Consider the following 13653-nt stretch of genomic DNA (forward strand, 5'->3'; position numbering starts at 1 on the left):
TACAAAGAACTATACTACTGTTGCACTGTTCGGTAAATTACAAAATGGAAAAATGGCCAGCATTTTTCTAGTGAAAATTAAAGTAAAAACTGTGATATTGAATAAGTTAAGTATAGGTTTACCTAAGTTATGGATAGCATATGAAGAAAAGGCCAGGCCATGTGATATTAGGAGCTTCGGTCACTGCCCTTACCTCAACTCTTGCAGCAGCCCAGGAGCCTTGAGCCACTACTCTCCCATTGGATAAGAAGCTGCATAAGGAAGAAGAAAGGCCATTCAGGGGCTTTCTGGCCCCATAATTCAACAATTGCCACCACCCCTACGGCCTACAGTAGTATTTTAAATATTAGAAAGCAGAGGGTGGCCTGAATTATTATGACCTTCACTATAGTAGATTATGTATATATATTTCCCCGTAAGATTATTTTGAGTATACATCTATTTTTAAAAGGCAAAATGTACAATATTTATGTCTGTTGGGATTTTTAGTATCATAGGTTATCTTTTTTCAACATAAGCAGACAAAAAATACTGACTCTAGGAATGAGTCAATTCATTTGTTCTGCAACTTCTATGGTTTTTAAAATTAATAATCTTGACCATCTGTTGCATTGAAAGCATTCTGTTAAGTCCAAGATAGCACTGGATACTGCTTCATGTTAAAAGCCATCCAGGACTTCGTGTTGTTATTTGACCTCTCAGAGTTTCAGTTCCACTACTGAAAAATGAGGGGTTTAAGGAGGGCAGGTAAAATTCCCACATCTAATATTATATGGTAATATTCTAGACTTTTGGAATAATGCTATCCTACCATATTTACTATATAATAAATTGTACTTTTATCACTCAAGTAGAGCGTAAGTATCCATGAGGCAACATTATGCTCCCTAAATAATTTCTAACAGTGTCTCGCCTCTCAGAAGAGAAGTGAGTACTCACTTGAGAGTGCTGCTCTTTGAACGTGTGCTGGGACCTCTGCTCGGCATCAGACAGCTCATCGGAAGACTCGTTCCTTCTCTTGTGTTTCTTACCCAAAGTAATGATGAGCTTGCTGTTTCAAGAGGAAAGAAATAAAGATTCAGAACTCTGCATTTTCTATTTGATGGGTTAAGATTGCCATGAGAAAACATAATTTTATAGTGTACATGTCTAGCCAAATACGTTAATTATCCTGAAATCCATATAGATGCTTTCAAAATATGAACTCTTCTAATAGATTGGTTGCAGCCTGCAGCACAGGGAGGAGTCAAGTCCTATTGCTTGCTTCTTAGGCTCTGAATGTACTTTTCATGGAAAAAAATTTAAGTCATACAATTATTTAACAGTACAAATAGTTTATTATTGTCCAGATTCAGAGACAGGGACTGTCCTTTATATCCTGCCCGCTACTGAGTCACTGCTCATGGTACTTGAGGACTCTACTCCCTAGCCCTCTAACTCTCCCACCCCAGTACTATCTTCTGTGCTGCAGACGACCTGACAACCAGTCATTGGTTAATACCTTAATTTTATGTCAAGGCTTATTGGACCTTTACCATATGTACCTAGAAATAAGAAATACTGTTTATATAATTCTTATAGTATGTGTCAGTATAACTTTCTGGTTTTACATTTACTATTATACACATATCAAACACACATCTCTAAACTAAAAGTCTGTTTGCTTCAGAGAAATCCAAGAATTCTGGATTTCATTATCTGTCTCAATGGTGCCATTATTAAAGTACTGTATTAATCATAAGTCATGTTACTAACTAGCAAAAATGGGATATCTCTATTTCCAAAACTAAAAACTCTTCCAGTGTTTTCATATGTAGTATCTCAAATAGATCTAAATCCTTAACAATTTGTTTTTTTAACCAATTTTGGAAGTTATGAGCATGAAAAAAAATCACAGATTCAGAGAATTATACCCTCAACATTGAGCAAATTGCCTGATCTCTCTTGCCCTTTTTTTGTACTGACTAGCATTGTATGTCAATGTGATACAAGCTAGAGTCATCAGAAAGCAAGGAGCCTTAGTTGAGGAAAGCCATTCATGAGATTTATCTATACAGCATTTCCTCTGTTAGTAGTCAGTGGGGGAGGGCACAGCACATGGTGGATGCTACCATCTGAGGATCTCATGGTCTTGGGTCCTAAAAGAAAGCAGGCTGAGGAAGCCACGAAGAGCAAGCCAGTAAGAAGCACCCTTTATGGCTTCTGTATCAGCTCCTGTCTCCAGGATCCTGCCCTGTTTGAGTGTCTGAAGATAGCTACAGTGTACTTACAAATAATAAGTAAATCTTAAAAAAAAAAAAAAAAAAGGAAGTACAGGAGAACACAGGTAAACAGCTAGAAGACATTAAAAAAGGAAACACAAAAATCCCTTAAAGAATTACAGGAAAACACAACCAAACAGGTTAAGGACTTGAACAAAATCATCTAGGATCTAAAAATGGAAGTAGAAACAAATAAAGAAATCACAAAGGGAGACAATCCTGGAGATAGAAAACCTTGGAAAGAGATCAGGAGTCACACATGTAAGCATTACCAACAAAATACAAGCGATACAAGAGAGACTTACAGGTGCAGAAGATACCATAGAAAACATTGACGCAACAGTCAAATAAAATGCAAAATGCAAAAAGCTCCTAACCACAAACATCCAGGAAATCCAGGACAAAATGAGCAAATCTAAGAATAATATTTATGGAAGAGAGTTAAGATTCCCAACTTAAAGGGCCAGTAGGTGAATATCTTCAACAAAATTATAGAAGAAAACTTCCCTAACCTAAAAAAAAAAAAAGAGAGATGCCCATAAACATACAAGCATACAGAACTCCAAATAGATAGGACCAGAAAAGAAACTCCTCCCATCACATAATAGTCAAAACACAAAATGCACAAAACAAAGAAAGAATATTAAAAGCAGTAAGGGAAAGAGGTCAAATAACATATAAAGGCAGGCCTATCAGAATTACACCAGACTTCTCACCAGAGACTATGAAAGCTAGAAGATCCTGGGCAGATGTCATACAAACCCTAAGAGAACACAAATGTCAGTCCAGGCTACTATACAACAAAACTCTCAATCACCATAGATGGAGAAACCAAGATATCCCATGACAAAGCCAAATTTACAGAATATCTTTCCAAAACTCCATCCCTACAAATAATAATAGATAGAAAATGCCAACACAAGAAGGGAAACTACACCCTAGAAAAAGCAAGAAAGTAATCTTCTTTCAACAAACCAAATAAAAGATAACCACACAAACATAAAAATAACATCAAAAACAACACGAAGCAGCAATCACTATTTCTTAATATCTCTTAATATAAATGGACTTAATTCCCCAATAAAAAAAGACAGAGACTAACAGACTGGATACATAAACAGGACCCAGCATTTTGCTGCATACAGGAAATGCACCTCAGTGTCAAAGACAGACACTACCTTAAGAATAAAGGTCTGGAAAAAAATTTTTCCAAGCAAATGGTCCCAAGAAACAAGCTGGAGTAGCCATTCTAATATTGAATAAAAGCAACTTTCAACGAAAAGTTATCAAAAATGATAAAGAAGGACACTTTATACTCATCAAAGGAAAAAAAACCTCTCAATTCTGAACATCTATGCTCCAAATGCAAGGGCACCCACATTCATAAAAGAAACATTACTAAAGCTCAAAGCACACATTGCACCTCATACAATAATAGTGGGAGACTTCAACACTCCACTCTCATCAATGGACAGATGGAAACACAAACTAAACAGAGACACATTGAAATTAACAGAAGTTATGGACCAAATGGATTTAACAGATATCTATAGAACATTTCATCCTAAAACAAAAGAATATACCTTCTCCTCAGCACCTCATGGTACCTTCTCCAAAACTGACCATATAATCATTCACAAGACAGGTCTCAACAGATACAAAAATATTGAAATAATCCCCCGCATCCTATCAGATCACCATGGGCTAAGGATGGTCTTCAACAGCATCAAAAACAACAGAAAGCCCATATACATATGGAAGCTGAACAATGCTCTATTCAATGATAACTTGATCAAGGAAGAAATAAGAAAGAAAGAAATTAGACTTTTTAGAATTTAATGAAATTGAAGGTACAACATACCCAAACTTACAAGACACAATTAAAGCAGTGCTAAGAGGAAAATTCATAGCTCTGAGTGCCTCCAAAAAGAAACTGGAGAGAGCATACACTAGCAGCTTAAGAGCACACCTGAAAGCTCTAGAACAAAAACAAGTAAATACACCCAGGAGGAGTAGACGGCAGGAAAAAAAAAATCAACCAAGTAGAAACAAAAAGAACTATACAAAGAATCAACAAAACCAGGAGCTGGTTCTTTGAGAAAATCAACAAGATAGATAAATCCTTAGCCAGACTAACCAGAGGGCATAGAAACAGTATCCCAATAAACAAAGTCAGAAATGAAAAGGGAAATATAACAACAGAATCTGAGGAAATCAAAAAATCATCAGATCCTACTACAAAAGCCTATATTAAACAAAACTGGAGAATCTGAGTGAAATGCACAATTTTCTAGACAGATACCAAGTACCAAAGTTAAATCAGGATCAGATAAACCATCTAGACAGTCCCATAACACTTAAAGAAATAGAAGCGTGGGGCAGTGGTGGCGCACGCCTTTAATCCCAGCACTTGGGAGGCAAAGGCAGGCGGATTTCTGAGTTCGAGGCCAGCCTGGTCTACAGAGTGAGTTCCAGGACAGCCAGGGCTACACAGAGAAACCCTGTCTCGAAAAACCAAAAGAAAAAATGTGGCCTCCCTTCCCCCAGCTTGGAACCTGCTTGCTCAAGGGTGGAGCTACCTGCTCATTCGTCCTGCCACGCCTACTGCTGGAACCTGCCTTTGCTGCCTGGAGGCACACACGTGTTCGTCCTACTACTGGACCCTGAGTTACTTGGCGGGATATTGGGTTCCCTCCCCCTTCCTTTATAACTGAGTGTCTGGAAATAGTAAAATTGAGCCTTGATCAGAACGTTTGTTGTCTTGGCTCCATTCTTTCTTTCGCCCCGTCTAGATTCCTCTCTTTTCAGTTCGAACTGCCATTCTCAGTTGAACCGTTTGTGTTGTGGACTGCGGGCAGGCCGCAACAGTTGGCGCCCGAACAGGGACCTGAAGAATGGCAGAGGGATGCTAAGAGTCACTAACAAAGGTTTAATAAGGAGATATATATATATATATATATATATATATATATATATATCTTTTTTTTTTCTTTTTTTAAATTTACTTAAGGGGGCTAGAGAGATGGCTCAGCAGTTAAGAGCATTGGTTACTCTTCCAGAAATCCTGAGTTCAGTTCCCAGCACCCACATGGTGGCTCACAACCATATATAACTGTAGTCCTGTGGGATCAGAGGCCCTCTTCTGATGTACAGATAGGTGTATATGCAGACAAAAACATCCATACACATAAACAAATAGATCTCTAAAAAGATAAAATAAAATTTTATTTTATGTAGCCTATATTTTTCTTTTAATATAGGCCTAGAATATAATTTTATTTCATAAGCTTGCTGATAATTTTTAATTACACAGGCAAAAATCTTTTTCAAATTCTCATTGACTATTTTTTAGACAAGTTCTGACTGTGAAGGCCAGGCTAACCTTGAATTTAGTATGAATCCTGCCTCGGCCTCCTGGGTGCTGGGCTTCGGAGACATACGTTACCACATCCCACTTGAAAGTCTAACTTTGTAAGAGCAGCGTAGCCCCACAAAAGACTGCTTGTCAACCATGTTCAGGGCCCTAGATTCACTCTCTGGCATCGAAGGAAAATAAAACTTTGATGTGGTAGCAGATATTTCAGATAGAGTAGCTTACTAAGTTTAAGTCCAGAATATTATATATCTTTTCTATCTACAAATGACAATTTCAGGTGTCATAGAAAGTGATTTTGATAGTTGCCATCATCTTAACTGTTTTAATTCTAGGCAGGGTTGGAGCATGTATGTATATGTGTGAAGATGTGAAGCCATGGCTACTTTCATGGAACGCTGGAAGCGGTTGGTTAGCTTTCTGTTCTAAAAGGTCATCTATAGGACACTACTAAGAGGGAGACTTACTCACATGGTGTTAGATTAGCATAGGCTAGGCTTGAGCAGAAAGCAGCCTATTTATAAAGTACTTCTACTTCTCCTAAGGACAAGTAGCGGAGAGAGTAAAGAGGCACGCCTAGGAAGGGCTGAACAGTGAGGGTCAAAGAGAGAATGTCACTGTGATTTCTATACCTGGAAGACAGAGGCAGGATGACTGGAAGCAATTTAAAGCAAATCTGGTTACATTGCAAGACCCTGTCTCCGGTGAATATTAAAAAGGAGGTAAAAACACAATATTGCAAATGAAGCCTGTGGATTAGTTAATAGGAGTGTACAAATGTTTATTTCCTAGTTTCGACCCTTGTGCTATGGTTATATAAAATGTCAACATTTGAGGAAGTTGAGAGAAAAGCCTAAAAACTGTAACTTAATGTTTCAAGCCTGAAATTATTTCAAATTAAAAAGTAAAAAATCTGAACTACTACAAATGTATAAAAACAAGCAAAAACAAAAAGAAACCTCAGATTTGTGGATTCCAATCCTATAGTAGGATTGAATGCAGGCTCCACACAAGCACTTCTAGTAAGCTGTGTCACAACCCCATCAAACTTGTTATCTTGAGACAGAACCCCTCTGAGTTGCCTGGGCTGGCCTCTGACCTGCACTCTTCACATCTCAGACTCTTGGGGTTGGGATTGAAGGTATGTGCAGCAGCCCAGCTGGCCCTAGCTTTAAATAACTCCCCCAAAGGATTCTGCTGTCTCAGCAAATTAGGAATAAAGCGTCAAGACTTCTTTTTATTTATACTACACTAAAATTTTAAAGGTCATTTGCCTATATGGGTTGTTAACTCTGAGAAAATTATCTAAGACAGGCCAAGCAGGTACCAGTCTCAACAGACAGGGAGGGGTCAGCACCAAATAATAAAACTATAATTAAATAACAATAAGTTTTCATTGTAAGTGATGCTTTTTTTTTTTGGCTTTTTCGAAACAGGGTTTCTCTGTGTAACCCTGGCTGTTCTGGAACTCACTCTGTAGACCAGGCTGGCCTCAAACTCAGAAATCCGCCTGCCTCTGCCTCTCGAGTGCTGGGATTAAAAGCGTGCGCCACCACTGCCCAGCTTGTAAATGCATTCTTGAACTACAATGAATTCAAGGAGAAATATTCACAAAATAAAATAACATAGCAATATGAAACAACTTAATAAATTCTTTATGTGATTTTTGATTTTTAAAAAATATTAAAGGAACCAGTGCCCTTAATCCCAGCACTCAGGAAGCAAAGTAGTTCTCTGTGAGTGTGAGGCCAGCTTGGTCTACATAGCAACCAGTCACATGGTGAGACCCTCTCCCAACAGCAGTATTTAAAATAGCTGTTATTAATGTCAAAAAGTTGTAAGAGATATTCAGGCAAAACCAACCAAATATCTCAAAATATCCAGTTTCTGACAGAGAAGAGCAATTTGGAGTGATGTTTTAAAATTAACTGATTCACTTGCTCTCAGTCCAGTGTCTGATGTGTGTACTTTGATTTTGAGTGTAATGTATGCACTCATTTACAGCCAGCCCATTCATTATTGTAGACTGTTAACAGGCTAAGCTCTACACTGTGTCAAGCTGTAACTGCCCCCTGTTGATTCTCTCATTACAATAATTGGACAATGAATCTTATTCAATTAGTTCATATGCTGTAATTAATACGCCCATCATACTTGGTATAAATGAATCACGCCTGTGATTCTGACATGTGGGAAGATGAAGCAGAAGGACTATGAGTTCAAGGCTGGCCAGAACTACACAGCAAGAGCCTGTCTCAATCAGCCCAAAGCAAAACAAGAATTACCCACATAATTTTATGCATAGAAAAGAGGCAAAAATATTATTTTACAATATTTTGTTTTTGCCAGGTAAGAAAAAGAAATGAGGCCATATTTAAAGGCATCAAAAATATTTATTTTTCTAGCTGGACACAGTGGACACAATGCTTTAATCCTAGCACCACTTGGAAAAGCAAGCAGATTTCTGAGTTCAAGGCCAGCCTGGTTTACAGAGTTCTACAACATCCAGGGCTACACAGAGAAACCAATCCAGACTTGATAAACAAAAACAAACACTCTCTCTCTCTCTCTCTCTCTCTCTCTCTCTCTCTCTCTCTCTCTCTCTCTCTCTCTCAGCACAAGCTTAAAGGTGTGAGTTTGGATCACAGTGGCCATGCCTAAAAAAGTCAATTCAAGATCTAAGTCTAATCTCATCAAGAAAAAGCAAGCAAGATTTAAACGGGCTCTTTATCTTAGTTACAACAGTATCCCAAAATATGTTAAAGGATATTGTAGTATAACTTTTGGTAACTTTAATTTTTTATTATTTCCTGTTCAGAGTTGAATGCTGCTTCCCCCCCACAGAGTATGTCATATAAATAACTATAAAAAAATCCACATAATCATCCAATATGTCTGAGTACAGTTTCTTTTTATTTTTTGAGAAAGGATCCTTTTATGTAGCACTGGCTGTCCAGGAACTCACTATATAGAAGAGTCTGGTCTCGAACTCAAATATCTGTCTGCCTCTTTCTCCTAAGACCTGGGGTTAGTTAAAGCATGTACTGACATGACTAACAGCAGAGCTGACTTTTAATTCTTAAAAATATACATGTAAGCTGGGCAGTGGTGGTGCACGCATTTAATCCCAGCACTTAGGAGGCAAAGACAGGCGGATTTCTGAGTTGGAGGCCAGCCTGGTCAACAGAGTGAGTTCCAGGACAGCCAGGGCTACACAGAGAAACCCTGTCTTGAAAAACTAAATACACACACACACACACACACACACACACACACACACGTAAATGGAAACCAAACAAAAAGCACATGTAACATCTCTACAACCAGAATTCTCTCAGTAATTTTCGATAGTTTTAATTTCATTCTTACTGACACACAAGGTGAGAATGCCTCATGGTCAATAGCAGTTTGCATTCAGTGAAGTAGGACACCCCTTTCTGAGAATGACAAACCTGGCTAGCCTTGTGAAGACATAATACTTAATGGAAGAGCAAACTGTAACTGTCATTCTTAGGTATCTCATTCACCTACTTGCTCTGAAAATTACTGCTTCACATCACCTGAGGTTTAGAATTTAGATTTAAACAGTAACATTAGAAAAGCATTTGTAGTGGAATGTATATTAAAGCCTTTGTGTCTGGCTTTAAATAAGATGTTTCAGCAAAGCCTTTGCTGTGTTTGGGTCAATTGGGAAAGGCATAGAAATTGTTATGAGACTGTCTAAACCTTGAAGAAATGTTTGTCTCTCTGGAGAATCTATACTTCTCTGCTTGCCTTTACACAGCATCTTACTGGTATAATAAGAAGGTATAGCACATTTATACCATAACCATTTTAGTTAGCACATACCAAACAACTAATTCAGCCCTTTATATATTTGAAGATAAAACCATTTCAAAATTCTTATAATTTTGAAAAACAAAAATTATAGTTCACATATCATTGTATTATCATGTCTTCATATAGGGTCTCTCTATGAAGCACAAGCTGCTATCAATTTTTTTTTTTCACATGAAGAGGTTTTTTTTTTTGTTTTTTTTTGGTTTTTTGGGACAGGGTTTCTCTGTGTAGCCCTGGCTGTCCTGGCACTCACTTTGTAGACCAGGCTGGCCTCGAACTCAGAAATCCGCCTGCCTCTGCCTCCCGAGTGCTGGGATTAAAGGCGTGCGCCACCACGCCCGGCACATGAAGAGGTTTTATTGAGAGGGAAAGACAAGGGAGTGGCAGAGAGAAAAGAAGGGGAGAGAAGACTGTTATCAAATTCTTAAAAGTCCCAAAGAGGCTGGAGATAGAGCTGATTGGTAAAGAGCCCTTGCCAGCAGTAAACAAGACACTGTGGATCCCTAGAACCAAAACCAAACCAGATGAAACCACACATAATCACACCAACAAGACTATAAAATATTGAAGTTTAACGTCTTACTGCTTTCTACTGTAATGTTTCAAATTTAGTTTCTATTTGAACTTGATAGGGACCTCGAAATTTAAGTATTTTTGTAAAACTAAACAGAAAACTACTTCAAACACATAATAAGCCATATTCCTATCGCCAGTAGACTAACTATAAATAATCCAGACCCAAAGAGCTCAGTCATCAAGGTTGGAACTGAACTTAGTCAACTCTTGAGACTGTGTCGAGATCAAAGGCTGAGTCATATAACTGCTCAGTAAGGAAGTCGGGACTGAGGAAGACCTTAGAGAGCAGCAACAGCTGGACTGCCAGGACAGCTCTGTCGGCTCAGCTTTCTACCACACATGTGTGTGGGAGACGCAGGGTTCAATCCACAGCACCACCGAAGAAAAACTCACACAACTATAAGGCAGTAACTCAGTTTTGTGGCTGTTGTTTCTCCCTATGTGTTTTCTGTTTGGTTTTAGGCTGACCTTACTTAGGGGCAAAGCCATAAGAGAGAGAGAGAAAGAGAGAACCCAGGTAGTGGACGATGAAGATGTGTAGTGTAGCCCCAGCTTTCCTCAATAGGTGCATATTATTTAGGATTTCAGAAGACCATAATAACTTGCATCTGCTGATCACTGCATATATTCTAGATATTATCTTGTTTGTTTTAAATGATAACATGTTTCCTCCTCAAAATGATACAATGAGACATAGGTACGATTATTCCTTCTTCTAAAGATAGCAGATAAGAATCTGTACAGGGTTACACTGCTTGTAACTAAATGAAATTGGCTCCAAAATCAAAGAACTTACAAAAATTTAATGTGATGATATTAAGTGCTCTGTGAAGAATGTTCTACCGCTTATATATATATATATATATATATATATATATATATATATATATAAATAAAAGTATCAATCTAGGGGCTAGAGAGAAGTCTCAACAGTTAAGAGAAAACTGCTCTTGCAGAAGACAGATTTGGTTCCCAGTACCCTCACCAGATGGCCCCCAACTGCCTATAAAATTAATTCTAGAGTATCTGATGCCCTATAAACTCTGAGGGCACCTGCAGTCGTGTGCTGCAATAACCTTCCACAGCCACACAAAACATACATAAATGGAGGGTCATGGGAGATGGTTCAGTGGATGCCTGCCATACACAATGAGGCCCAGAGTCTTTCCAGTCGCTACACATTAAAAAGTACGGCTGAGCAGGGCCTTGACCACAATCCTAAGCTCTGCAGAAAACAGGTCATCTCTGGGGCAATCTGGCTAGCTAGACCAGCAGAACTGGCAAATTTTGAATTCAGTGAGAAAATTGCTTTAAAGTGGAGAGTCACATGACATCAACCCTGCCTTCACATGCCGTGCACATGTGTGAGCACAACATGCAAACGTACCTACCACACCGACACTTATCACACACACACATGTAAATCAATAACATCAATCTGGGGCGCAGACTTAGAAGAGAGTTCAGTTGCTAGAGTGCTTGCTGCACAGCACGAGGGCGGGACCCAGGTAAAAGCAGGCACTGCAGCTTCACCTGCAAACATAGGTGAGTCCCTGACACGCTCTGCCAGCCAGACTGGCCAAGTCACCCAGCTCCAGGTGCAATGAGAACCTAGTCTCCAAAAATAAGGCAGAGAGTGGCTCAGGAGAATACCAGACAACAACCTCTGGCCTTCATGTGTAGACACATGCTCCCTCACACACCTATGTAAATACATACACTACACACACACACACACACACACACACACACACACCACATCAAGCTATAAAAGAAAAAGTTTCAAACACACTAAAGCACTGATTTTTCTTCAGAGTAATATTCCTAGTTTATATCAAGTCACATCTATGCATTAAATAAATATTAATTATGACTGGACATCATCAATAAATTATGGTTTACAAATGTCCTTTTTAATTTTTTAAGATTTATTTATTTTGGCAGGCAGTGATGGCACACACCTTTAATCCCAGCACTCGGGAGGCAGAGGCAGGTGGATTTCTGAGTTTGAGGCCAGCCTGGTCTACAGAGTGAGTTCCAGGACAGCCAGGGCTATACAGACCCCACCCCCCACCCCACGTCTCAGAAAAAAAAAAGATTTATTTATTTTAAGATTGTATGTGTGTGTCTATGCACATGAGGGCTGTGTGTACAGAGGCCAGAAGAGGGCGTTAGATCCTCTGGAGCAGAGTGACAAGAGTTGTGAGCCTGGAAAGTGCACTTGCATCTTAGTCGTGCCCAAGCTTAACCACTGAGTCCTCTTTCCAACCTCCAAATGCGCTTTTTAAATTTATACTTAACCCTGTGGGCATGGGGAAGGCAGTAAGATACTGTTCTCAAAATTATTGGTATCAATAATCTGGTACTACCAGAACAAGTCTAAAATTCATAGAAAATCTGATTTTTTTTAAGAAGGAAATATTCATGTATCATAAAATGCTACTTAAAATAACACGAAATGATCCTCACCTAAATGACTCTCACATAACAATTAAAAACAAGGGCTGGGAGCTGGCACAGTGCAGCAACCCTCCAATGCCAGCACTTGAGATGTGGAGGGAGGCAGATTTCTGTGGGTTCCAGGTCAATCAGGCCTTCACAGTGAGACTTTGTCTCAAGAAAACAAAGAGCCACCCCTCCAAAAACAACCAGAAACCCCACAGCACCAACCAAACTAGGGGCGGGGATGCAGTTCAGTGGGAGAGTACCTGCCTAGCATGCCAAGGAGGGACTTGACCTCTAGCCCTGCTGTAAATAATGGTGCAGAGAATCAACAAGTTCGAAACGATAAATCACACTGCCTTATTAAAGACACAATAAAGAAATATTTCCATTGGCTAACAGAGGAACTCTGCAGTCCACATTAATATATTTTATAGTCCATAGTGGAGAGATGGTTCAGTGGATAAAGTTGCTTACCACCAAGGAATAGTTTGAACTGAGTTTGAACTCTAGGACCCGTAAGGTGAGAAGAGAGAGCTGATGTCCATGAGTCACAGGCACGTGTGCATGGGCACACACACACACACACACACACACACACGCCACATATTATAGTGCTTGGGTTACATCCAGCAAAGCCCATACATTTTCAAGTTTTTTTCCTTGTAGCAACCTAATAAATATCTTGACATGTATTTATAACCAAGACAGAGAGTAAGCAAAACACAAAAAACTAAAACCAAAACCAAACGAAAAACCAATGCTTCCAATACAATTGCCTCCAAATTTTAACTTAGGAAGCCTATATTTCCCATTATTAGAAGTTAATATTAAGATATTCTAATTTTAACTTGTTCAGAGATATGGGCAGAGAAATATAGCCCATTCCTTTCTGCTTCCTAGAGACTGGCATACTTGAGGGGCAGGGAGAAAAAAAAAAAAGAAAAAAGTATTAAAGCAATTGGTAATAGAGTGTACATTTTATTTTAAATACTTACTTAAAAACAAGCAAACAAACAAACAACTCTGAGAAAATGAGTTAGAGCCAGATAAGGTGGCACTTGCCTGTAATCCTAGAACTGAGGAGGCAGAGGCAGAAGGACTTCACTAAGTTTGAGGCCAGTCTTTTCTACATAATGGGCTCCAGGACAGTATCAAAAA

The 13653-nt window shown here is 38.9% G+C and overlaps 1 protein-coding gene across 10 annotated transcripts in view; it reads right to left on the reverse strand.

Moving 5' to 3' along the window:
- Window positions 1-13653, reverse strand: part of Chd9 (chromodomain helicase DNA binding protein 9) — a 234216-nt gene that overhangs the window by 81401 nt on the left and 139162 nt on the right. For 9 of the 10 annotated variants that reach the window (XM_029480616.2, XM_029480617.2, XM_029480612.2 and 6 more), the window contains one exon: window positions 940-1051. In XM_029480616.2, the coding sequence (XP_029336476.1) occupies window positions 940-1051 (112 nt within the window). Of the gene's footprint in view, window positions 1-193; window positions 252-939; window positions 1052-13653 lie in introns of those variants that run through there. The other variant, XM_029480622.2, reaches the window with a different exon arrangement.

Source organism: Mus caroli, unplaced genomic scaffold (genome assembly GCF_978045245.1).
Source record: "Mus caroli unplaced genomic scaffold, Mus_caroli_1 scaffold_10, whole genome shotgun sequence".
Lineage (NCBI taxonomy): Eukaryota > Metazoa > Chordata > Mammalia > Rodentia > Muridae > Mus > Mus caroli.